The sequence below is a fragment of the Equus przewalskii genome, chromosome 8, assembly GCF_037783145.1.
Source record: "Equus przewalskii isolate Varuska chromosome 8, EquPr2, whole genome shotgun sequence".
In the NCBI taxonomy this organism is placed as follows: domain Eukaryota; kingdom Metazoa; phylum Chordata; class Mammalia; order Perissodactyla; family Equidae; genus Equus; species Equus przewalskii.
Window position 1 is genome coordinate 17,324,149 of NC_091838.1, and position 26,190 is coordinate 17,350,338.

General features: G+C 37.4%; 1 protein-coding gene across 1 annotated transcript in view; it reads right to left on the bottom strand.

Moving 5' to 3' along the window:
- Nucleotides 1-26,190, bottom strand: part of PREX2 (phosphatidylinositol-3,4,5-trisphosphate dependent Rac exchange factor 2) — a 277,989-nt gene that overhangs the window by 120,174 nt on the left and 131,625 nt on the right. Inside the window, exons 15-23 of the mRNA XM_070630503.1 lie at nucleotides 23,072-23,144; nucleotides 20,481-20,623; nucleotides 20,222-20,314; nucleotides 18,366-18,514; nucleotides 13,912-13,997; nucleotides 9,066-9,202; nucleotides 6,328-6,445; nucleotides 3,887-4,071; nucleotides 1,652-1,813 (exon numbers count right to left, since the gene is read on the bottom strand). Of these exons, the coding sequence (XP_070486604.1) occupies nucleotides 1,652-1,813; nucleotides 3,887-4,071; nucleotides 6,328-6,445; nucleotides 9,066-9,202; nucleotides 13,912-13,997; nucleotides 18,366-18,514; nucleotides 20,222-20,314; nucleotides 20,481-20,623; nucleotides 23,072-23,144 (1,146 nt within the window). The remainder of the gene's footprint in view (nucleotides 1-1,651; nucleotides 1,814-3,886; nucleotides 4,072-6,327; nucleotides 6,446-9,065; nucleotides 9,203-13,911; nucleotides 13,998-18,365; nucleotides 18,515-20,221; nucleotides 20,315-20,480; nucleotides 20,624-23,071; nucleotides 23,145-26,190) is intronic.

Consider the following 26,190-nt stretch of genomic DNA (forward strand, 5'->3'; position numbering starts at 1 on the left):
ACATTTCCCTATTCTTCCACGGATGTGTCAGGCCATATATGGGCTTATCTTTTACTTACTATATCAGGAACATAAAACACATACAGTTAGCTCACATTCATAAAAATGGAGATAGATAATATTTCGTAGTATGGCTGTACCAAATTTTGAGCACCCAGCCTCGTTTGGAGGGAAATAATTTAATCAGCTACTCTCTTATTGATATAAGTAGAAAAAAATTAAAATCTACTATCGGATATGTTTTGAAGATCAATTTCTGTTAATTCTACCACTAAAATATACCCTCAAATCCATCTGATTTTCTCTGTCTCCCCATCTGCACCAGAATCCGAGCCTCACCATCACTCACCTGGAGCACTGCAATCACTTCCTATGTGTTTCCATGCCTCCATCCTCGCCCTTACAATCCATTCCTACAGGGGAGCCAGCAGGATCTTTTACAAACCTAAATCAGACGAAGTCAACCCCCAGTTTAAAAGCTTCCAATGGCTTCTCTTTGATGTGAGAAGAAAATCTGAACTCCTCGCAAACTTCCAAAGTACAAGGCTCCCACCTCTTCACACTGGTCCCTGCCTCAGCCTCTGACCTCATGCCTGGCCACTCTTCCCCTGCCACCCTGGCCTGCTTTTTGCTTTGGGGCCTCTGTGCCAGCTGCCCCTTTTACCTGGATGCTTGCCCCTCCATTTAAATGAAGAGTTCTACTTATCATTCAGATACAAGCTTTCTCAAAAGGCTTTCTCTAGACCCCCAGTCTCCAGTGAGCACCCCAGCACTTCCCACCGTATCTCCCTACTTGAATTTCCTCATAACTCTTTTCAACATTTGAGTTTCCCCTTTTGTAGAAATGTATTCACTCCTTTGCTGTTTCCCCCACTCAAATGTAAGCACCATGAGAGGAAAATCTCTCCTGCGCTGCCACATTCCTGGTACCAAGAACAGTGCTTGGCACATCAAAGGGGATCAGTAAATATGTCAAATGAATGAACCAATCAATCAATTTAAAACAGCCTATGTTCCCCGTACAATCAGCCCTACTAACTCAGGGCTCCCTTGAGCGAAAAGGGAAAGAACAACCACAGTGTAATTTAAAATTTGACTTCAGAATTTAGGAGGCCTTGATTGAAATCTCAACTCTATCTCCTGCTAATAAGTCATTTAATTCTTTAGGTCTCAGTATTATATTTGGAAAATGTGCAATCAGGACTTAGCTTACAGGTTTGCAAAGATCAAATGAGGTAATGGATGTAAAGGCATTTAAAAAACTCTAACACAGTGGCTGGCCCTATGGCCTAGTGGTTAAGTTCAGTGCCCTATACTTCAGCAACCTGGGTTCGTGGGTTCGGATCCCGGGTGCAGACCTACACCAATTGTCAGCCATGCTGTGGTGGCAACACACATATAAAATAGAGGAAAAGTGGCACAGATGTTAGCTCAGGGCTAATCTTCTTCAAGCAAAATAAGAGGAAGATTGGCAACAGACGTTCTCTCAGGGCTAATCTTCCTCAGCAAAAAAAAACCCTAGTATGTTATGTAAATGTTATCATTATTTCAATAAACTGGTACATAAATAAGTAATGAAAACATCAAGAATTGGATTAAATTTGACCTTTAAATAAGAATTACATGAAAAATATATACATAAGACTTTTACCTTTTTATAACTGGATATTCTCTGACATACATGCTCAATTTTTTCACTGCAAATGGCACTGAATTTACTCTGAAGGTCAGTAGGAATCACCTCATTTAAAGAGTTAAGGCTGGCGCAGTTTTGTACAAAATGATCATCACTTTTAGCCAGGGCTTCAAGAATCTGTAGAGATACACACACACACATACACACAAAAGAGAACAAGAAAATAAAACCTTCCAAACTAGCCAAATATAATTTTCACAATTCCAAAACATAGGGTGACTTTCCCCAGGGTGCTTCTCTTGGCTGCCTGGGATCTCCACATTCACTCAAAGGCTGGCAGTGAAGTGATGGGCCTGTGCATTTGGCATCTCACGTTCTGCCTTCTGCTGGCTTTAAACACTGCCTGGGGCAGGTGAGTGGACTGTGAAGACTCCTGGCTGGCTACATCAGGACACTGATGTGGGAACACACTGCACGTATTTTAGTCAGAGTTACTCAGAACATTTGTTTTCTCAACTTGGTAGTAGAATAACAAAAACTGAAAAAAAAAACCAATTGAATAGCATCCTTACTTGCTACTGTGAGCCCAGTAGAGAGAGTACATTTAACAAACGTTTGCTTTTGGAATGAATAAAGGACAAGTTCTCTTGCTAAAGTAAAAATCAAAGTTATCTGCAGTGTCTGAGCTTTATCTGATAAAAGCATCATATGATGGATTCAATTAGTAAATCCTCTTGGCTATTTGAATCAATAGTAAGGCAGCATCTGTGTGTGTGTGTATGTGTGTGTGTGTGTGTGTGTGTGTGTGTGTGTGTACACGCCAGGGATCACAGAGAATTTCCAGTGAAGTGAGAATTATTAATGCGTCATATTCATATTTTATGTAGCATTTGTTTCAAAGATCATAAGGCTTGACTACACCTTTACCTAACATTTTCATAATATTGTGTGAGATACAGGTATAAATGCCACATTCATTTGAGCTCCCTCACCACCTCACTTCCCCGTCTTTCTGAATATGGAGTGTGTTTTTTGCTTAATCACTAGTCTAGAAATTAGAGCTCATTTTATCACCAGCAGTGTGATCTTGGTTAGACTTCTTAATTTCTTGGACTCTCTTTTCTTCATGTGTAAAATGAAAATATTTGCAGTACTAACTTATACAGTTATCATATATAAAATAATCCACGTAACTTTGCAAATTTAAAAGAGCTAGAAAATGAGACAAAATAATTATAATGACCTGGTCCCAAGCCCTTCCCTGGATCCCCTTAATAGTATAATGCAGTTGGGAAGGGGTTGCATTTTGAAAATATAGATTCTGTATCAATAGATACGTGTAGTGGTACAAAGTTATCGGGATGATGGAATTTTTTAAAAGTTAACTTTCAGAACATAAAACAAAAACCTAAAGTAGTTATGTTTGAAATAGTGCATTTGGATTTCTATATTATTTTCTCCCACTAAAATTCTAAAAAACTCATGCTGTCAATGCTACATCTGTATCAACTATAGATATTTGAAACAAGGACTAAAATGAAGAAATAAAGGCAGCGAAGATAAATGTCATATTTCCTACTTGTAACACCTGAATCCTCACAGGGTGATATAAAAGCAGACGAAACACTAAAGCTCAGACCCGTGGACGGTGCAACAGGAGTTTGATGGATTTACCTTGTGGGAGGATCGTGAAAAGCCAGCACAGGGTCGCCCCTTCCTCACCACGTGTTTTATCCATTTGGACGAAGACTCCCTTCCTCCCTCCACATCTTGCTTTAGTCTAACGAGTAAGGATGATATCCTTCCCGACTAAGAATTATATAAACGTCTGAGGATCTATTCAGAAACTGATCTCTAAGCTTCGTGAAATTTTATGAAATAAGCATGAGACTTGCAGAATTTGAAATTTCTTAAAACGTATTTCACGACTTCAAATACTCATCAGGGGATTATGTGCATTAAAAAAAGCACCACCTGTCATGAAAACCATCCGAGGACAGAGAAGTCTTTGCCAAATCAACTAACACTCCTGGGCAAGAGTCCCATCCAGCTTAAGAGTGTGCTCCAAAAGACATCAATAAAAAGGAAGACTGTTCACATACTGAGCCATGGGAAAGAAAGAAAAAGAAGCTGAATGAGCTGACAGCTGAAACATACACAGCTACTTACATTTTTCAAAGTGGGGGTGGACAAGGGTTTCAGTTGCTTTATTTAGAACAAAATCCCCTGTTTTCCCAGAATCACTCATACCTTGGCAGTGAGGCTGAAGAACCCTTTGGGCTCGATCATCTTCTCCACCACGTTGCACTTTATCCCAGCCGTGCTGTCATACTCATACACGACGCCGTATTCCAGGTGGATGTTATCCACGGTCAGGCTCACGTGTTCCTTCTTCCCGTCGATGATGGCCATCGTGTTGAACTTGTCAATTACCTCTGGAATAAAGCCAATTTTAACTCAGCAAATTCATGAACGGTTTGTTACTCTCTTCAAATAATTTGAGGCTCTTCGAATAATTTTTAAAGAGTTCTTGAAAAAAATAGCTGAATCTGATGTGCTAAATGAAGCGTCTATTCTTAACATTTTTAAAAATAAGAACATTTAAAAAAAACACATGCTTGAGTGATCCAAATCCCACTGCTCTAACATGACTAGCCTTACACTTGCACATCCATTTTGATCTATGGACCATACGTATGCCTATTTATACCAGTATAAATATTATACATACAATTCTATATTTTCTCATTAAAAGCATGCATGACTTAAAGTTAGTGTTCCTAAAACTGCCTCAAACATTAGATGAATATTTTCTCGAAGCAGAAAAAATATATAAAGTCACATTGAAGAAGCAGAAAGGAGACGGCAATAATCATTTTTTCAGCAGAGAGGGTGCCTGAATTTTCCCAAACAGCGTCTTCTGGAGACAGCTCATTGAGAAAATTTGTCATTGTTCACTATAATAACATTTCCATCTGGAACGTCTTTCTGTAGCTATGTTTTGGCCTGAAATCAGTCAGCTGGCGAAAAAACACCTAAAATCTCAAGTAAGAAACTGAGAGTATCCTAACAGTAAATATCAAATAAGCAAAAATAGGAGATTAGTTTGCTTAAAATAATTAAGTCCTAGACTAGCAGAAACAGTCTATATAAAATATACAAAAGGAGAATAATGGTTTACCTTAAAATAAATTAGGTCCTAGAATTTCCAGAACATCTCATCAACCCAGTCTACCTTTCACGATGGCACCAGTGATGATGAACAAAAACTAACTCTAAATGAGGAATAAAAGCCTCAGGATAAGGTCCCAAGATTTGTCCTGATTTAAATAAATAAAAGAGTCAATTTATCATAACAACTTGCTGCTCCAATGAGGCTGAAATATTTCTGATATTGTCCATGACCTTAGTGGCTTCTGCCAAGCAGCCTTCCAGAAATGGAGGAAAAACAGCTTTTCCTAAGTACCCCCATATGATCAGTGTGAACAAGGAATTTTCCAGCTGTGCTGGTTTGGAAGAACCAAACAGTACAATAAACATATCCACAGACATCCACCAATAACATGAATGGAAAGATACCAGGAAAATGTAAGAGAAGATTCAAGGACTTCTGTGAAAAAGTTTGGAAACAATAATTCAAGGCATTTGTGAAATGCAAACATAAATGTAACTGCCTCAGTCCTTTCACCCTCGGCAAAGAAGCCACTGAATACAGCAATCTGCTGGTTTGCTTCACTGAGAAAACAGAAATGGTCTGAGTCCTTATCAAAAGAGCTCTCTCAAGGCTGGCCCTGTGGCCTAGTGGTGAAGTTCAGCGCACTCTGACACGGCAGCCCGGGTTCTGTTCCTGGGCATGGACTTACACCACTCGCTGGCGGCCATGCTGTGGTGGGGACCCACATATAAGATGGAGGAAGATTGGCACAGATGTTAGCTCAGGGAGAATCTTCCTCAAGCCAAAAAAAGAGGAAGACTGGCAACAGATGTTAGCTCAGGGCAAATCTTCCTCAGCAAAAAAAAGATCTCTCTCTAATTTTCACATTATTAGTTTGTCTCTTTCATTACTGTCAATGTTAGAACACAGTAAAAGTTACTAGAATCAGGAAACTATTTTCAAAGGAACTATGGGCCCTCTAGACCAGGCTTCTCGAATTTTAATGTATACACAAGTGATATCTTGTTAAGATGGAGACTCTGATTCAGTAGATCTGGGGTCGGGCTGAGATTCTGCATCTCAGTCTTGTTCCAGGTGATGCTGCTGCTGGCCTGTGAACCACATTGGAGTAAGAAGGTCCACACATTTAAACCCCAAACCAGAAAACACATTTTAACTGGGATTTGAATCCTCAGTCTACCACTTACCAGCTTGGGCCACTTTCTTAACCCACATAGGCCTCAGTTTCTCCTCCCATGAAATGAGGATGATGATAATCACACCTTTATGAGATTTTCTTTCTTGATGACTTTATGAGATAATCCATGTGAAACACTTAATAAAGTGCCTCATAAAGCGTAGTAGCTATTACATGTTAGCTACTAGCTATTATTACTCATGCACTTGACATGACATCTACTTGGTAATAATGACAAGACGGTGGCTTGAACACATAAGATTTTAATGATTGGGACTAGGCACAGGCTTAGTGGAAAAGAATACTAGGAGCAAATGAGGAGAAAAAGAAGGAACCTACCTTCTACTTTGCAGTCAAAAGCATCCCCTGCTTCCTCTCCAGGGGGCTTGGAGGTAGACTTCTGAAGGTCTTCCTGCGCGCTCTCAACACTATTGTAAACCCACTGTATGGAATCTTGCTGGAAACGAGGGGGGAAGAGACCACGGAGAAATTAGTCTTCCTAAAGTGCATATCCATTTCATACACCTGCTTCAGAAGAAGAGCTGACCATCTTACTTATCCTTCTAGTTCATTTAAAAATAATAAAATTTGAATGAAAAAGAAAATCAACATCAGAAACTAATAGAAAGTCAATGGAAATTATACAAACTTTTTAAGCTTGAAATTTTGTTTTTAAGATATATTTTTAAATAAGATGTATTTCCCAAAAGTCTTACTTAAATGTTTCATGTATATCTTAAAAGAAATTATGAATTACATTTTTAAGTAGATGTTAGATGGACAATTTTCTGAAGAATCAATCATCTGTAATTATACAAACCATTTAGATGCTCTCCTAATAGTTACAAATATCTTAATACATTCAATCTTTTTTGAATCAAACCAATAAGAAAATTGGAAGAATATCTTTCATCTCTTTGGATTCCAAGTGATATAACTATCTTTTAATCCTTCCATGTCATAAAACATCCTATATTTTATTTGAAATAGCAGTTCCAGTCTTATTTAGATAAATAGGAGAGAGAAAATGGCCACAAGGTGTACACTTCCAGGGCTGCATTACTTTAAAGTTTATACTTTTCCTAGATGAGAGGATAACCTGAATTGCACGATTGAAGTGTTATTTAATTTGCATTATACATTTTTCTCCTATATTAACTTCACAATTGTGTTTAATTGTTATACTGCTATCCATCATTAAAATGCTAGTTTACATTAGATCATTGAGATACATCTTGGTAAACTGCTGTGGCCTCCAATGAACCATATCCCCCAGTATCGACATCTTTGTGTAGCTCCTATGCACAGTGACCCTGGGCTTGGTCACGTGACTTTATTTTTCCACATGCACATTAGCAAGCATGATGTAAGCAGAGAGCCGATTGTTTGGAATATTCTCTCTTGAAATGCAGACACCATGCAGAAAGGAAAGTCCTGCTAGAGACTGGAACGGAAGGCCATATGAAAGCGCTTTGGAGGAAGACTCGCCACATGGAGAGAAAAGCAACCAGGAGTGGAATGAAGGTGCCCAGTCGGGCCCCAGCATAATGTAGCCACGTCTCACAGGAAACCAATATCCAGTCAACCCATAGAATTGAGAAATAATCAATCACTGTCATTTTATGACACTAAGTTTTGGAATTGACTATTTTGTGGCAATGGATACCCAATAGAGCATGTTATGCCCTCAGTGAATTTTTCTGTCCATTTATTGCTTTTCTTAATCATTTCACTGATCAACACCTCTCCAAGAGGGAAGGCAAAAAAATGAAAAGGAATGAAGTTCAAATCAATTTGGCTACTTATTAAAATTCTGATAGAAGGGGAAAAGTTTGATAATTTTAGAAGAGTCTTTTTAAAAAAATTCATTAACACAGTTCAACAAATATTTACTAAGCTACTATCAACCAGAATAACCCATGTGTCTATATGTGAATTGCAATTTGTTAGCTAGTTTGAACTTATTAGTAGGCAAAATTGATCAGCTATTTTCTTGTAGGTTCAGTATTTTGCAGGATGTCAGTCCTGGCCTGTGAGAAAATAGAAAGTCTTCTTTCTGGTTTGGACACAGCCACATGCTCACATCCAGAAAGAGTACTTCACTGTGCATGAAAGAAAAAATATGAAGCCTCGCCTCAAAAGTTCCTTTTGCATTTAAGTTGATTAATTTGAGAGAATTTTCTATTATAGTCCAAATTCACTTGTACCTTATGAGATAACAAGCTTTGCTTATGAATTACGATTCTAATTTTATTTTTCTATGGCACTTGAAATTTGATTCAGAGGAGAGCGCTTAAAATTTTAAGTAATGGCAAGCACATTTTGGTATTTTATTTTAAGAGCTAAATCCAGTTACCTAAGTAAATATATCCAAAAATCAGTCCCAGAGCCTATAAAGCCCACAAGTTTTTCTTTTTCACACAAGTCTTATAATAAACAGTGTATATATAATTCATACATACAGACACAGACACACGATGACCATTATACATCCTAAAGCCATCACAAGGGTCAAGGAAACAGTGCAGACTTTTGGATTTCGATTGGATAAACAGCTATTTGAAAACTCTTATCACAATGAAAATGAAAATACCCCAGAGTACTTTTTTTATTTAGTGAGGAAGACTGGCCCTGAGCTAACATCTGTTGCCAATCTTCCTCTTTTTGCTTAAGGAAGAGTGGCCCTGGGGCAACAGCTGTGCCAGTCCTCCTCTATTTTGTATGTGGGATGCCGCCACAGTGTGGCCCACGAGGGTGTGCAGGTCCCTGCCCTGGATCAGAATCCATGAACCCTGGGCCAGCAAAGTGGAGTGCGAGAACCCAACCACTACACCAGTGGGTGGGACCACCTGAGAGTACTTTTTAAACAGGTGATAATGCTGTAACAATAAAACAAGCCATAATCTATTGTAACTAATTGCCCAGATAAAACAATTATTACGAGATTTACAATGCTGTGCTTAAATGTGAACCCAGAAGTGGAAAGCACAGACATCTCTGGCAGTCTCCTACGTCTGTCCCCTAGGCCTTCTAGGCACGTTTGCAATTAGATCCAGATAAGCTGAAGGGCAGTTTACCTTCATGGGCCTCCTGTATTTCCTGCAGGCTGTAACATGCGCAATGACACTGGCATGCGTCTCTTTGCTGACGTTGATTCCATTCACTTTGATAATACATTGTCCAGGGTGAAGGCCAGCTGCTGCGGCCACAGTTCCTTTCAATACAAATGGGAAAATTGCCAAAAACTACTTTTAGGAGTAAGATTCATTTTTATCACGTCTACAATAAGGAAAGCAATTTTAAAACATAATAAAGATCCAGTTAGTACGTTCTTGATAAATTTGGTTCTGATAGCAATGTCCTCTGAAAATGTTTCTGTTTTTTAACTGGCCATTCAAACTGTGACTAGGAGAATATTTTCCCACCTCCCTAAGAATTCATTTGAAGGGATATTATAAAGTGACCTTTATTATGCTAATCAGTTATTATCCCTCTTAAATGTCTAGTCAATCTAATTTTCTAAAAATGCATACATAATGGCAAAATGAGAAAGCCAGAAACATATGCCTTATTTATCTCTCTTTAGTCTACTAAATTCTTAAATATTAAAATAATATTCATTTTCATTTTTTAAAACACGAACAATTAAAAGAAATTCCTAAGGAAGAAAATCAAGTCAATTAGCAGCTATGAGTGGACTGGATTTGCTAAGACAAATAAGAGTTTGGAATATGTACAAAAGGTCATGAACCAGAGAATTTGTGGAGAATAAAATTAACCAAATAACGTCAACTGTCCATCATTTATTTGCATAGGTAAAGATTTTAATATGAAAGTGGCATACCCAAACCAGTGAGTTAAGATTTTCAGAATCTTCTAATCATTATTATTTGATATTCTGAGCAAATCAACACTTTCAAAGCATCAGTAATAAATACAATGACTATAACTAATACAGATGATTATAAAAGTTATCCTAAGTATGTCAGAAGAAACTTCCTCTGTAAGCAATTTTCCCATGAAGGAACTATTAAACATCTTGAAGAACATAATTTATATTCAAGAAGACAATATATATTTTCTTCTCACTAAAATTCACTCCCAGAAATGTGAACTGGTTTTTCTGGATTGAACTGAGTCTTGGGAGGGGAAGGACATTCTCAGCAGAAAGAGCAGCCTGACAAAAGGCACTGAGTTAAGACATAACCTGGACGTTTAGAAACATGCAGGCAGTTGGCGTGAGATTAAAATGAGAGGATGAAAGAGACTCTGGAGAGTGGAGCAGGGCCAGGTCGTGAAGTCCTCGTGTGCTTTGTGTGAAGTCATAAGAGTCTGAACCTTACTGTGTATGAAAGAAGAAAAACATTTAAGAATTTTAACCAGAGAAAGCAGTGACTTAAACAGAGACATGATTCCCCCAAACAGAGGAAGGATCGTTGGAGTTTAAGTCAAAAATCAAAATCACAGCAAGTATCTAGTGGACTTTTCCACGCTGGAACCACGGTAGCATTAGTTATAAAGGGGAGAATGAGATCAAAGGTTTGATGTTTGATGACAGAGTTTATGAAGAAGCTGGAATACGTGCCTTTGGACTGAGTGGCTGAGTAGGTGGAGTCATTTAAAAAGAGAGAATACAGAAGGTAAAGCAGCTTCAGAGGATAGATGAAAAGTTCAACTGGGGATAATACTGAGTTTTAAGGTGCCAAAGAGGCATTTGGGTGGAGATGTTTAATAAACAATTAAATCTAGGCTACAGAATTCAGGAAAGAGATCTGGGCAGGAGACAGAGATTTAGAAATCTCCAGCAAAGAGGATCAATAAGGTTGCTTATGAAGAGCAAGAAGGCAGAGAAGAGAAGAGGGCACCAACGGTTAAGACGGTTAAGATGTCAATAGACGAAGGGAGCTGGCAGAGGATGGAGTAGGAGAAAAATCTGGGAAGAGCCTTCTCAGAAATCAAGAGATGGCACTTTAAGCAAACGGGAGTAGTCAGTTTAAATAAATGCCACAGATAGCTCAATAAAGACAAGGATTAGCAATGTCCATTGTATTTTCCAGTTAAGTCCATGATAACTCTTATAAGATAGACTTTAGAGACATGAGTGGGAGGTGGGAGGCAATGTTTATAGCACTGGGCTAAAATTAAAATAGGAAGCAAGGATGGGCAGGCAAAAACACAGACCAGGATTTTAGGAAGTGTGGCCATGACAGTATAAAAGTTATTAGAGCGTTATTCTAGAGCTGAGCTTCTCAATCTTTGATGTGCATACAAATCACCTGCAGATCTCATTAAAAATGCAGATTCTGACTCAGTATGTCCCAGGTGGGATCTGAGATTCTGCATTTCTAACCAGCTCCCGAGTGATGTCAATGCAGTAGGTCTGTGGCCCACACTTTGAGCAGCAAGGATCTAGAGGGGAAAACAAGGAAAAGGGAAAGGTTTTGTGTTTACTGTTCTAGTTTAAGATGGTTTTGTTTCTTTGTTTATTTTAATGGGAAAGAATTGACATGTTTATAGCCTACACTATAATAATCCAATGAAGAGAAATGGTTGAAAATTCTGGAAGGGGGATATCTTACAGTGCAATACTCCAGAGGAGGTATCTGAAGGGATGGGATCCAAAACATGTGTAGAGAGATTAACCTTGAACACCAGGAAGAAAAAAGAAGACCTTTTCCACTAGGACGGGAGAAAAGTTGGTGATGGTGATACAGCCAGCAACAGGTGTGCAGACATGGGTGTGGGATTCTGAGGATTTCATATCTGGTAGCCTCAATTTGTCTGTGAGGTGCCAAAGGAAGTTCATCTTGGGAGATAGGAGGCAATTATGAGGAGAAAAGAGGGAGCTGATCAGAATCACATAAAAAGATTGCTGAGTAATAATATGGGCTCCGTAAAAGACAAGGCAGTGAATTGGGATAACAGTAATTCCATAACCATGATAGTTTTTCCTAGCTACTCAGGAGGAAGAGCAAGAAGCTGGTTAGGTTGGTCCAAGGCTGAGATGAGATGGCCTGGATGCACCTGAGGATAAAGACAAGAGGACGATACTGGCAAGAGTGACTCAAGTGACCGGCCAAGGGGATAAGGCTGGCTGAGAGAGACAGTGGAGTCTTGGGGGGGGTGTAACTGACCAGGAGAAAAAGAGAAGGGTCCAAAGTCTGGAAGTCCCAATCGAATCGAAAAACAACCTGTGAATACCAGTGTGATAAGAGACCAAAATTAGAGACTGTAATCAGAAATTGGAATATTGGAATTTTAGGTGAAATTTCAAAGGTGGAATTCCAGTTATTGATACACTCCAGTGTGTGGCCATGGGAAAGGTCTGAAGAAGAAAAATGAGAAAATGGTTTCTTTTTCTTATGGCAAAATTACAGTGCAAAAAAGAAAGCACAGAATAATATCTTTTCATATAATATACATTTGAAAGGAAAAACACATGATCATTTATGTCTTTTACTCTTTAGAAGCAAAAAGCATAGGACCCAGACTTGGTCCTTTCTTATCACTAAGTCCGAAGACAGACCCTGCTCTTTAAATGATACTGTAACAGAGAAAGATACAACTTACTCAGGGTTCCAGTTATCTCATAGGACTGATAATGTAACTTACTCCTTTTTGGTTTAGTAAAAATAAAGAAGATATTTGATGTATCAAATATCCCATTTCGGTATGAAATGTATCCTGCTTCAGTTTTATAATATTACTGAATTATTGGAAAGATTTTAAATGTCTATTAATCTATATGTTTTAAAAATCTGAGTGAAAAGACAAGTTTTTGAAATATGATTCATTTTTATCATACATATACTAATGAAAGCAATTTTATAATCTAATAAAGGTCTGACTAGTATGTTCTTGATAAATTTGATTCTGATAGCAACGCCATCTCTAAATTTTCCAGTCTAATGTTTAGGTGAACACAGTAAGGTGCTCTGCATTTTTCATTTCTTAGTAATGAAAAGCATGTATGTCCCTTGTTAAGATAAACTCGTGGCCTCGTATGCTTATAATGACTCTTCTTGCTATAGCAGCTCGTTATTTACTATGTTTAGCAATGTGGAATCTAACATTATTCCTTTAAATCATTACTAGTGTTAGTACAAAATTTAAAATACATAGGATAATAAAAGATATCAACGGCTGACTTGCCTATCACACAAAAAGAAGATGAAATATAAACATAAGTTTTTAGTCACTAAAATGACTTAATTTAAAATGCATTTTATGATTTACAAAATGCACGGTTTATAGGAATACCTCAAGTAACCATATAGCAACGGGCTCTAAAGCACACAGAGCATTCTTAAACCTGAGAACTCACATCTTTGAATTACTGAAAAAAATATAATTATTCACCATCAGAGAAAAATACAAATAGACAACCTTAAATTCATATATCCTTTGTCTAAACTAAAGCATGCAGAAAAGTGCTATTGGGAAGCATCATTCTTTTATAAATTTTTAACAATAATAAATGTGCCTTACAATTTTGTGTGTGTGTGTGTGAGGAAGATTGGCTCTGAGCTAACATCTGTTGCCAATCTTCCTCCTTTTGCTTAAGGAAGATTTTTGCTGAGCTAGCATCTGTGCCAATCTTCCTCTATTTTATGTGGGATGCCACCACAGCGAGGCTTGATGAGCGGTGCTAGGTCTGCGCCGGGATCTGAACCTGTGAACCCTGGGCAATGGAAGCAGAGCACACAAACTTAACCACTGCGTGACTGGGCTGGCCCCTTTACAATTTTTAAGAGTTTTTAAAAAATTGTTTTAGGAGTGTAGTACCATTGAGCTAATATGGCAAAAATATGATGGAGAAAATTCACAACAACATAATGATGCAGATTTTACACATATTCTTGTTCAGCAAGGACTATCCAAACATGCTGGCAAGCTGTTTCCCAAGCAGGATGAACTTCTCACCTCTTCCTACTGCATGCACAACCGATGGGCCGTATCCTCGGATCTGGAATCCAAGTCCCTCAGCTGAATCTGGGATTTTCACTGTCCTAAAATCAACCGGAAAATAAGGTAAGATGACTTTAAAATGCCACAATTGGTTAAAACAATAGTTGTCCACACTTTCATTCATTCTCTCAATAAATATGTATTGAGAGGCCACCATGTGAAACATACTGGGCTAGACACCCTTGCAGGAGACAAACACGGTGTGTGTTCTCCCCAAGGCACAGAGCAGGCATGCAGTGCAGAGTCCCTCAGTTGAACAGTCATTGCAAAGTGTATCCTGAATAAGGAGCAGGTTCTGGGGTCAGACAAACCCAGCAGCGAATCCTTTTAGTCAGTTGATAGGTGGGTCACTTGGAAGAACGCCTTAACTTCTTCGAGCCTGAGTTTCCCCAGAAAGATGATGATATTAAAGCTTAGCAGGGTGTCGGTGGGGATTAACAGGGAGACCTTTGGTAAACCACCCATAGCATCATGCTGTGAACTATGTAGGTACTTAATCAAATGGAAGCTTCTCTCCTTCCTATACTGTTACAAGAAAGACACCAGTGCACAGTGAAATCTCTTTGTTAAAATTGATATAAAAGAAACACAGAGTTAATACATTTCTACCTGTTGGAAACTTCATCAAAGAACAACAACAAAGAGCTAGTTATAAAGAACACATCTGTCCAACACTACACCCAATTTAAGAATATGATTACATTAAGTATTTACTCAGTGAAATTTTAAAAGACTATACATCAAAAGGTAAACTTGAATAAGGAAAAAATATTTTCAATGAATCCACACGGAAAAGCTGAAGGGCTGGAGAAGTTGAGTAAGCTGTCACGGCAAAGCGGTGAGGGATGTCCAATCTAGCACTAATAAATGAGCCACTCCACAGAAGGAAGCCAGACATCAGACAGAAACAACAAACAGCAGAGAACGCAGTACAAGATGGAACAACATAACAATAAAAACAAGCATAATAAATTGCGGTAGAGAGCAAAGACAAATGAATACGAGGCAATAAATTTTGATGGATAGCCCTTGATGCCCAAGAAACAAAAGTGTTTTCCAAAAGATGATGAATTAATCATGAAATAAATGTCGGCAGCACTTCAAGGGCACATTAGACAGAGTCTGAAGTTAGGTACAGCAGCACTTATTCCAAGTTTATGAAATAGCTGTTGGAGCAGCTTGAACAACGCTGCCTGGAACACTTGAGAGAGCCATATACTGCGTTTAGGGCTGAAGGAAGAGGCTGGCACTGCCATCTAAACATAACCTAGGCAAGCGTTCCGCGATGGAAATGCAAATTGCCTGTTCCAGGGAACCTTGAAAGTGTTATTAGAAATTAGGGTATACATTATGAAGTGATCTGCATATTGGTGGGAGAGACATCTCAGAACTAATTTATCCCTTATCCTTAATTAAATACTTTTTGGTGTATAATGCTGTATCTGCTTCTTTTAAATAGCATCTCGTTACTAGTGTCTGTCAAAGACACACTTGAAAATGGGAAGATAGACTAAGGAAAAGAAAAGGGAATAAATACATTTTCTGAGTATGAAACAAAAAATAGAGGTAGCTCATGCTTCATATCTTATGAATGAGAGTTCACTTTAACTGAAATAAATTAAGAGCTTTCAGACTGTGGTGAATTATTGTTGCTTTTGGATTATGAGGAATTCACAGTGGCCTCTCAACTCTTTCTTTCTTCTTTCTTTCTTTCTTTTTTTGTTTTTGGTGAGGAAAATTGGCCCTGAGCTAACATCTGTTGCCCTTTTTGCTTGAGGAAGATTATCCCTGAGCTAACATTTGTGTCAATCTTCCTCTATTTTGTATGTGTGACGCTGCCATAGCATGGCTTGATGAGTGGCGTGTAGGTCTGTGCCCTGGATCTGAACCCATGAACCCCAGACCGCCCAAGCAGAGCATGCAAACTTAACCACTACACCACCAGGCTGGCCCCTCAACTCTTTCTGAGCATGGTCTTCCAGCCTTCTCATATGGCTATTGAAGACTGACCATACTCTGACCTTCAAGAAGATCACTATGTTTTTCTGAACAAAATTTGTACAAAACACCGTGAGATACATTTTGGTCATAATATTGGGACTCTCTTCAAAACATGATTTTTGGAAAACATGTTTCCCTGCTGAGACCACGATACTGTCTATTAAGGAAGAATTAAACTTATACAAGAGGAATGCTCTATTTCTTATTGAAAATAAATGCACTAAAGTATCTGCTACAAAGCCTTTTGAAAAATTCCTTGGTGTTATCAAGTGTAAAATACAGCTAGATTCAAAAGAAAAATTCTGTTGTATTTACCTCTCATATTTTTGCCTTTTCTCCCCAACAAGATACTACATAATTATAAGCAACCATTGTAAGAAAACATGAGAGAGTGATTTATAGGAATCGTACATTAGAACAGCACATAAAGGAAAGGTTATAGATTTAAAACAAATTTACAATAAAAAGGAAAAAGATGAGTACTCTATCCTGAAAACAGTTTTGAAATACAATGTAAAATATGCTCTTGATGTAATAAAGGAGCAATGAGAAAAGTGAAATGAGAGAACAGATACGCATCATATGTATGTATGTACTGGAGTACATACTATGTGCTGAAGATGTCACTAAGATCTTCAAGAACCTAGATTTATTTAACGTTCTTAGTAGAACCGTGACACAGGCACTCTTACCATCCTCGTTTTTCTATGGATGAGGATGTTGAAGCAACACAATTAGCAAGCAAGTGGTAGAAGAGAGGCTTGAACTTGGACCAGAAATATCGGGTTCCAGATACTGTGCAACTGCAACGAATGCCAAGGGAGGAGTCAGAAGACCCAGGTTCCAACCCTGCTCATCTAGCAACTAATTCCAGGACTGAGGATTTGCCCCTATCTATTGAGTTTTGAAGCTGATGACTTCAAAGTCCTCTTCCTGTTGAAATGTCTATGATCAGTGAACCAGTATTGGCAAGGTTAAATCAGGGGGCATGGGGCCTCAGGAGAGGGCCTTTATGTTTACCAAAGTAAAGAGCTTTGGAATATTACTCTCATTTCTTTCTGGCTTGTCCTATTCTCTTTTAAAGGCCCTCAAAGCATCCAGAGGTAGGCAACTAGGTCAGCCTTATCCTAGATAGGGTTGGATAAAGAGGGCATAATCGATCACAATTAGGTTTAGAGAGAAGACATTGCTATGGTTATTTGCTCCTCTCTAACCCAAAGTCTTCCTAAATTAGTCACCTTAATGAGTCACAGTCACTCTTTCAGACCCCTTGGTAAGCTGTTGGTAGAATGTAAAGCATCTATCTTGATGACTTAGTGCAGAATCCAGCCCATCACACTGCACTTCACCTCTTAAGACCAATAGTGCACCCAGCTATTAATGAGTATACGTATTAAGGCAGGGAAGAATACTATAGTATATATACTTAGAATATTTTCATAAGCAGTTAAAATAAACCTTTTTGTTTTTGAAGTGGTAACCTTAATTTATCTTAAAATTAATAAAGTTGCTTATCACTATTGATAAATAATAAATAACTAAATGTCAAACAATAATTTTGGCATAATCGTACTATATTAAGACACTATGCCAAGCACTTTATATGCATTATCTCAATTAATTAACTGGTTAAACAAATCATGGAAACCCGATAAGGGAATGCTAGACCATCAATGATTCCCAGAAGAAAAGCCAGTGTCTTCCAAGTGTATCCATAACATCTTGTTATTTTTGTCAAAGAAAAAAGCAGATCATAAAGCACGATCCCATTTTATAAATATATCTTTGTGTATATGTGTGTCAATACTTAGAAAAATAAACTAACACTGAATTCCAAAAAGATCATTGTTATTTATGGATGATATCAAATATAGAGAGTACTGAAAAATCTGTCCTCTCTAAATTTCCTATAATAAACAAGTGTTTTTCCTAATGATAGGTAGATCGATAGACATTTCTTTTAAAGAACAGAAATACTGCCAAGTACACACAAGCATGGAAGTGTCTTTCACCCAGTCTTGATTCCATCTCCTATGAGCATTTAATTATAAATGGTATCTAATCAGCGCACAGCCCCTGAAACAGAGCTGAACATGGAGGAACGTAGTTCTTTATTATCAAGTGTTCTATTGGTTTGCTTCACTCATAGTCAAACTCAACCCAGGAAAATTTGGGTAGCAAAAAGAAAGTATTATTTCTGCTAAAACTACCTGATTCGAAGCAAGCACTTTACCGTCATGAGCAATGTAGTTTTTCCATCATCTAAAGACCAGTATTAGTGACACCAATAGGGTTTAAACGTTCTAAGCAATGATATGCTTAATTCTAGACATTTACTTGGTTGACATTTCTATTTTATTCACCTCTGGATAAATTTTTTAAAATCCCACATAAATCACACAACTTACTCCCTTGGCTTTGTGCTCACAAGAACTCTTAGAGGTTTTCTGCTGTTTAAGCATGATTTCAGGAAGCAATCCACTTCATTGAAAGGTCTCATAAAAACTAGGTCACCATTAATAGTAAAGATCTTTTTCCCAACTTCCATGCCAGCCATCTAAGACAGAAATTGCAAAAAGAATTCAAATTATATTTTAATAAGGCATCTATTTTTTTCATAGAATTAGAATCTGAAAAGAACTAGATTGTACAGATTTTGACATTTCAACACATCTGCAATGTTCTTATATAACTTCACAAAACAGAACTGTGGGCGAGACAACCTAATTATCATTCTCTGTGACCCAGTTTTAAATTTGATCACCCATCTTTACTAAAATTCTCCCCCCTCCCTCCACGACTTAACATTTTACTCCTCCTGTGACCCTTTTTTCTGTTGTATTTTATAGTTCTTTTTTTTTACTTCCCCCTTTTAACTAGAGTCAAACCCCAGGTTAATTTTTTGACTGCATTTTCCATCTAGATCAAATTAACTCAAGAGAGTTTCAACCTCACAGAGACATCAGTGACAACCAAATATGCACTGTTAGCCTCCCATAGCATAAGTGTCTCCAAAGGCAGGAGAGAGGAATGACCTGGAATCCAAGTAAGAGAGCTCCAATAAGCGCAGATCGCAAGATGCTGCAAAGACGGCAAGGAAGATATTATCTCTCCAGGCCAACCAGGCTGCTCTTCTTAACCATTCCTACTGCCTATAAACTAAACGTTCTTTTGGTTACAAGCGAAATGATGAAAACTTGGGAGAGGGTGTTTTATCAGTGGCCTAGTCAGATAAAGCTCTGCTCTAAGAACATCGCTGGAAACGTCTGGGAGAAACGCTTCCTTCTCACAGGAAATTATTAAAAATTGTCATTTGTTGGCCAGGCCCACTAACAGAGTATGAGTTACAGATTTCTTTCGTTTGAAATTAATGCACTGTACATAAAGCTTTGTCTTGCATGAGCTTGTGTTTTGGTAAAAGACTGAGACCTTGGGCATCAGCAGACAGGAGGTTGGGTGACAGTTTACTACTAACTTTAAATAGATTCAAAGTTAAAAGCCATGCTTCATTCATTCTCACATTCTTTATTAAAGATTTAAACATTGAGAGGTTTGCTTGAGAATTAAGCATTTTACAAGCATTTTAGATCTGATATACTTTGGGATATAACACTGGAAAGTAGGTCCCATGAGGGCAGGAAATTTTGCCTCTTTTGTTCATGACTGTATTCCCAGAGCCTCCAACACTGCCTAGCATATGGTAGGTACTAAATAAGTATTTCTCAATGAATGAACGAATGATCAAGAGATTCCTCTGTTTAAAAGGCTGGTGAGGTGAGAAAACATCAATCAGTATTAACCCAATGAGAAAATAAGTCAAAGCATGTGCTTTACTGATGGAAGTTGTATTTAAATAAGACAGTCAAAAGTGACAGGAAAACAGAAGACGTGGCCCTTGATTTAATGGAAGAACCGTTGGACGTATATAATACAGCCCCACGCTATGCAGTTCCCACGGGGTTCCGGGCTAGAATCGGTGAACAGGGAAGTACCAGGCACACGGAATGAGCAATTGGCCTCCCAGGAAGTTAAGAAGTTCATAGCTTAGATCTCTACAATCCTTCTCCCCAACTATCTTCGAGTACCCAGACATAGACTCCTCTGTCACAAATCCCAAGAGTAATTGGTAGGACCTCAGAATAAAACTATTCAGAAAACACTACTTTCAATAAAGATACTTAAAGGCTGATTGGAACTTGTGTAGAACTTTTACATTTGTATGTCACAGACAACAAATTTAAATAAAAGTGCTAATTTACATTACCTCAGCATTAGACCCCTTTTCTACCAACTTTATTATTGGAACTTTATTTTTGTCTTCTAACCCAAAACCATAGCTGCCTTCAGTGGATTTAATCTGAAATGCAAAATATTAACAATGCAACTTATTAATAAAGCAACTATGAAAAAAGTTACAGATCAAACAGAATGAAACAACATGCATCACCATTAAACAAGTTTATGCAATCTCCTGCTAATGTCTAATCAAGAAGAAAACTTATATAACATATTAATAAACTTACCAGTAATGATTTAGCTATAACATTTTCCACAACTTTTAAATCATGTTTCATAAGTCGATGTTTCATATTTGATCCTTCCATTTCCTCATCCGCAAAGAATCGGAAAAGGAGGGGTTCATCTTTGAATTCACTTTTTTCAAGGACTACAGAAACAGAGAGAGATTCAAATGGTTCGATTAGCCCAAAAATCAAACATTTTCTATGTTGATAGACATACAGTAAATTAATACCTGTCCATGACCTCAATTTTATACTCCTGGAACAAGTTACATTCACAAATATCACTACGATATTTTTCTACTTCTTTCTATAATTTCAACGTGATTTTTTTTAAATTACTGTTACCTAAAGGATTTTGAATTTTTAAGATAAGTAGTACTTTTTCAACGTTAACTTTTTTGTGCTTAACCAAGTCTGTTACTTTCCAAATTAAAGTCAAAATTTAAATAAAAGGAGTATATTGAATCAAAAAATGTATTCAATACAAAACATAGAAACCCACAGTGTTTTGAATTTTTATTAAACATTTTAAGTATGTTTTTAATATCCTGCACAATTATGGGAAAATTCAAATGGGTTAAGTGCTGCCCTTATGTGTGTGAGCAATTCCCACGGTGGTCACTTTTGTTCCAACACTTCAAACCAGAAATACATCTTCTGGGTGAAATGTGATTTTAGTTTCCACCAATTCCTACTTCTTTCATGTTTAAAAACATTATTCTCAAATAACTTTATTTCTGCAAAGGTCTTTTTTTTTTTCCTTTTATCTGAATGTTGATATTTCCCCCCAAAGTCCCTAAGATTCCTGGCATCCCCTAAGACATAAGGTTTGTGTTTTGTTAGCCTTTTTTTAAAATAAAGCGGAATACTCATAGACAGAATTTGTATTCAGTGAGATCCTGGCAGCTGTCAAACTGTTTAAAAAGAGAAATCTCTATTTCTATTTATCTATCCTTCGTACCTTGAAGCGTACTTGTGCAGACAAGTTCACTCATCAAGCCAGGGAGCTAAAGGTGGGACAGTAGTGCCACGGCACAGCAGAAAGTTAGGCTTTATGAAGAGACAGACCTGAGTCTAAACTCCAGGTCTGGGACTGATTCTGGGTGTAACACTGGGAAAGTTACTAAACTTTTTGAACTTCAGTTTCCTCATCTATAAAATGGGAGCAATAAAATCTTCATAATGTTGCACAAAACTAAAATGAGGTAATAAATGTAAATAACTTGGCATATAGTAAGCAACCAAAAATGATAATGATTTTCTTTCATTATTTTTACAGAGTTCCTAATAATGATTGTTGACTAGATGGATGGATGTATCAATCTGTGGATGGAGGACTGGCTGGCAAATGAAACTATCCAGCACAAATTAAAAAGTAATACAAGTCATAGCTGGCAACAGAAATGAAGATATATTTGAGATCGAGTGAGGTCTTGCCCACAGGACCTATGCAGTTTCCCAAAACCCACATGGTGTTTTGGCTATTGCTGTTTTCCTCCAGCAAACAGTCCGTCTAAAAGGAGCGAGAGAGGACATCAATAAGGCCAGGCATGAGCCAAACTGGTTGTGCTTTACTGACAGAGGCTTTTGTAGGGAAAACTGTTGTTGTAACTCAATATTTTAAAGCAAATATTTACATACCATTACTGCACGTTGATGCTTTAAAGAGACAAGTAATTAAAACTTCTGAAGGTTTTCAGCTTGATATTATAGTTTAAAATCCCTATCATGATGTCATTTCTTCCATTCCATAGTTTGCTCTTCAAGCAATGATATTTCTCTATCACAAATTATACAGTGCTCTAGAGACCGTGGAATGTAATGGAATTCCCAAAGGAATCTACGATAATCAATGATATTATCAAAATCGCTCTAACTTTTACTGTACTCCCTTCTTCACAAAAAAGTAGGAACCTTCTGAAAGTAATTGACAAATAGGTACCAGTGCTTTCAAATACCTGTTTAAGCATATGTATATTAACAACTGAAAAGAGATTGCTTGGGTTTACAGAATCTCTAAGATGGTGGTATGAATTGAGAGAGAAAACCAAATCTTATTACTTTTATGAAGCTAAGGAGTATGAAGTCATCAAACAAGAAAGAAAATCAATTTTTACTTAGTAGCCAAAAAGATTTTCCAGAGATTTATAATTTTGTTCTCTGAGGTACTTGTGAAAGCATTTTTCTAAAAAGAACAATAAATATTCAACCACATATGTTCTCATTTAATCATTTCAATATATACAGCCATTCAAAAAAACCATGAGTCTGATCTCAAATCGTTTCAAAGAGTATATGAGTTATTTTTTAAAAACTTCTAGCTCGAGGCTTGCTCTTCTGGAATCAGCACAGTCTAGAAAAATAGAAGAGAAGTCAAGGTAACTGGAAGATAATAGCAATTAGACGTAGGAATGGCACCAGCAGGGAAACTGAATGCAGATGCAGTAACCCAACACACACACATGGCAAGACCCAGATGTTCTTGCTGGTTCATCTCTAAACGACTTCACTGAAAACTGAGATGCTCCCAGTGTCCTACAAAAACAAAATAGTGAAATACATCTATAAGCTTCCAGAATAAAAATCCGTACCATGGTGCATAAATCCATTGTCACAGAGTCCGACACCAAATATCATGGCCTCCTCTCTGGTGCGGCAATCCCCCTGTTAAACACAAAAGCAGTAGACAAGTTAATAGGCAACTGGAGGCCTTGTTGCGCCTTTTCTACATTTGACATCCCCAGCACCATACGGGCAAAGCCACTCATATATTACAGCACACATTGCTTTCATAAGCCCACGATGCATCCAATTGTTACAGAACATTCACTTGATTAGGAAAACATCTTTTGACATTAAATGAAAAACAAAGACAATATCTCTTGAGAAAAACATACTTTATTAAATATGAAAATACATAAGTAACTAAAATCTTTACTACCATAAATGGATCCCTTTCTCTTATTTCTTTGATCTTGTATCCCAATTTTGTTATCAAGGAAATATTGTATATATTGAAAACATTAAATAAAGTTAAATAAAAATCATTATTCATGATCTCTGTTATCACTTCCCTTCTGCCAAATGGTCTTGCTCTTTAGGGACCCCTAAAGAGACCTACTAATCTAGGGTGATTCATAAGACCCTAAGAGTAAATTGTTTGGCTAAGCCAGCAAATGCAAGCTTCTCTTAACTATCTTACTGAAAAAATATTTAGATCCTATAACTGAACCAAAAAGAAAGCCAACGTAACCTTTTGTTATGGTTTTTATCTAGGAAACACCTATTTTATTCATATACACATGGATTCATATATATGAGTATGTATGTGTATATTTACATAAGTATGTGTGTGTATATAACCTTATAGTTGTGTGTTCTACACTTTAAGAAGTGCACTCACACATTATCTCATTTTTTCCTAGTTCTATCTGCTAGCACTTAGGTACTCTACCAAATGTCTCCTCCCTTCTCTCTGGCTTCTATTCCACTTCTATGTCAACACCCTAATCTAGTCATTCTTCATCTTACTTCTAAAATTATCATAATTTTTTTCTGGACTTTCTCCAACATAAGCTGCTATGGAATTAAACTTTCTTACACAAGAATTTCATGCTCCAAAACTTTAAACAAACTCTCTCTTTTTATAGTCATAACATACCAAAATTTTATGTTGGGCTTTCAAGGCCTTCCATATCCTCGCTTCATTCTACCTCTCTAGCTTCACTTTCCAAATACCCACACCTTTTGCTTGAGTGAAGTTGGCCGCCTCCTTTTGCCTGAACTCCCTGGGCTTATTTTCATCCTCGCTTTCACTCATACCCTCAATGCCTTTCTTTTACCCTCCAACCCATTTAAATTCTGCTTATCTACCAAGGACCAAGACAAGTTCCACCTCATGCTGTGACAACTTCAACCCTCACTACCCCTCCTGTTAACTGACAAAGCACTTATAATCTGTATCTTCGGACAATGCATCTTTGCTTTTATCAAAATCGAGCTGTTCAGTAACTTTCATGCATTCATTCAAAAGATTTTTTTTTTTTTGCCACACAGTGTGCCAAGCGCTATAGGTAATACATTAAAACCCTCAAGCTCACAACACTTCCCTGCCCTCAAGTAAACTGAATCTAGTGAAAGATTTGGTCACTTAAAATATGATATATAATAAGTACCATTATCCAACTTAGTCAATAATCCCAATCATGCATTATAGTAGGTGCTGGTACAAAGGTTAAAAGGGTCCCCACTCTAAGAAACAGGCGGTCTAAGCCAGTTTCAATATCATAAATTGTTTACTAAGACAGATAAACCCAGGGAACTGGGACAACGGAAGACCCTTAGCCCAGTCTGGAGGACCTGGCAAAGCTTCCTGGGGAGATGATGCTGGAGAGATATCGTAGAGGATATGTACAAATCAGCCCAATTGACTAACGGTCCCCTGAAGGCAGGAACCATGCCTGCTTCCTGTTTTGTTGGTTTGTTTTATTTTAATCATCAAAGAACTTACTTAAATGTTAAACTTACAATAACAGCTTGTTTTATAATCACTGATTGATTATTCAATTGATATCCTGGCCAGACTAATATTTTTAATTGACCATAATGGTGTAAAAAGCATGATCTAAAATATTTTGGTATCCATATGCCTTTTAAAAATCCTACTTGTGCCACACAGAACTGATGAGCATTAAAAGACAACAGAAGCTGCTTTGGTTGCGAAGAAGGAAGGCATTTTTAATTATAAAATATGACTGATCTATAAACAAATCACAGGTTACATGAATTAAATGATGTTTTAGAAGTACATTAATGCACTTGTCACATAGGGGTTAATGTCATTATATAAGGAGTTGTTGCATTATAAACCATTATACTAGAAGCAACAACAGCGAGCAAGAAATGTATCTAGAAGAAAACAACAATCATCACATTTTCCAAGACGATATCACACAATGAGTTGCCGAATAAGAGAAAAACTGTCAGACCTAGAATATACTCCAAACAATACGTAGACTACCATATTGGAGCCAGTTCTTTATTCTGTCCTCTTAAGATGTCCAAATCAATTCAGTGTCCTGGTCAAATCCAGAAATTAAGTTTTATTATCATTTGAGAGTGTTGTTGGAAAGAGACCCTTACTTTTTAAGAAATCTCTTGTTCACGTTAGATTAAGAATTTAACTTATCGCTCTCTTAGCATTCCATTATTACCTTGTCTTCCTTCTCAAAGGCAGCCCACGTTGTCCTAACCTGAAGCTAAGCAATAAGAGTTAACTACATCTGGGACCTGCACACAGCTCAAGTCATGCTGTGGTGGCATCCCACATACAAAATAGAGGAAGAGGGGCACAGATGCTAGCTCAGCAACAATCTTCCTCACCAAAAAAAAGTAATAAAAAATTTTTTAAAAAAGAATTAATTACATCTGATGCTTACATTTGAATAAGTTTTACACTATCAGAATCACAAAGCTTAAGTGATAGAGAAGAGATGACATGTCCAGCTGTTCCAGTAAGCAGTAAACAGTTGTGAAAATAAAACCTAGAGGGAATAAATGACTTGTCCAAGTTTGCATAACCATTTATCAGCAGAGCTGTCGTCAGACACCAGGTTACCTGACTCCCAGTCCATGCAACGTCTACTACACACAATTTCTACAGACATTGTCATAAAAGCCCACTAAGAAAACCGGAAGAAAGAAATAATTG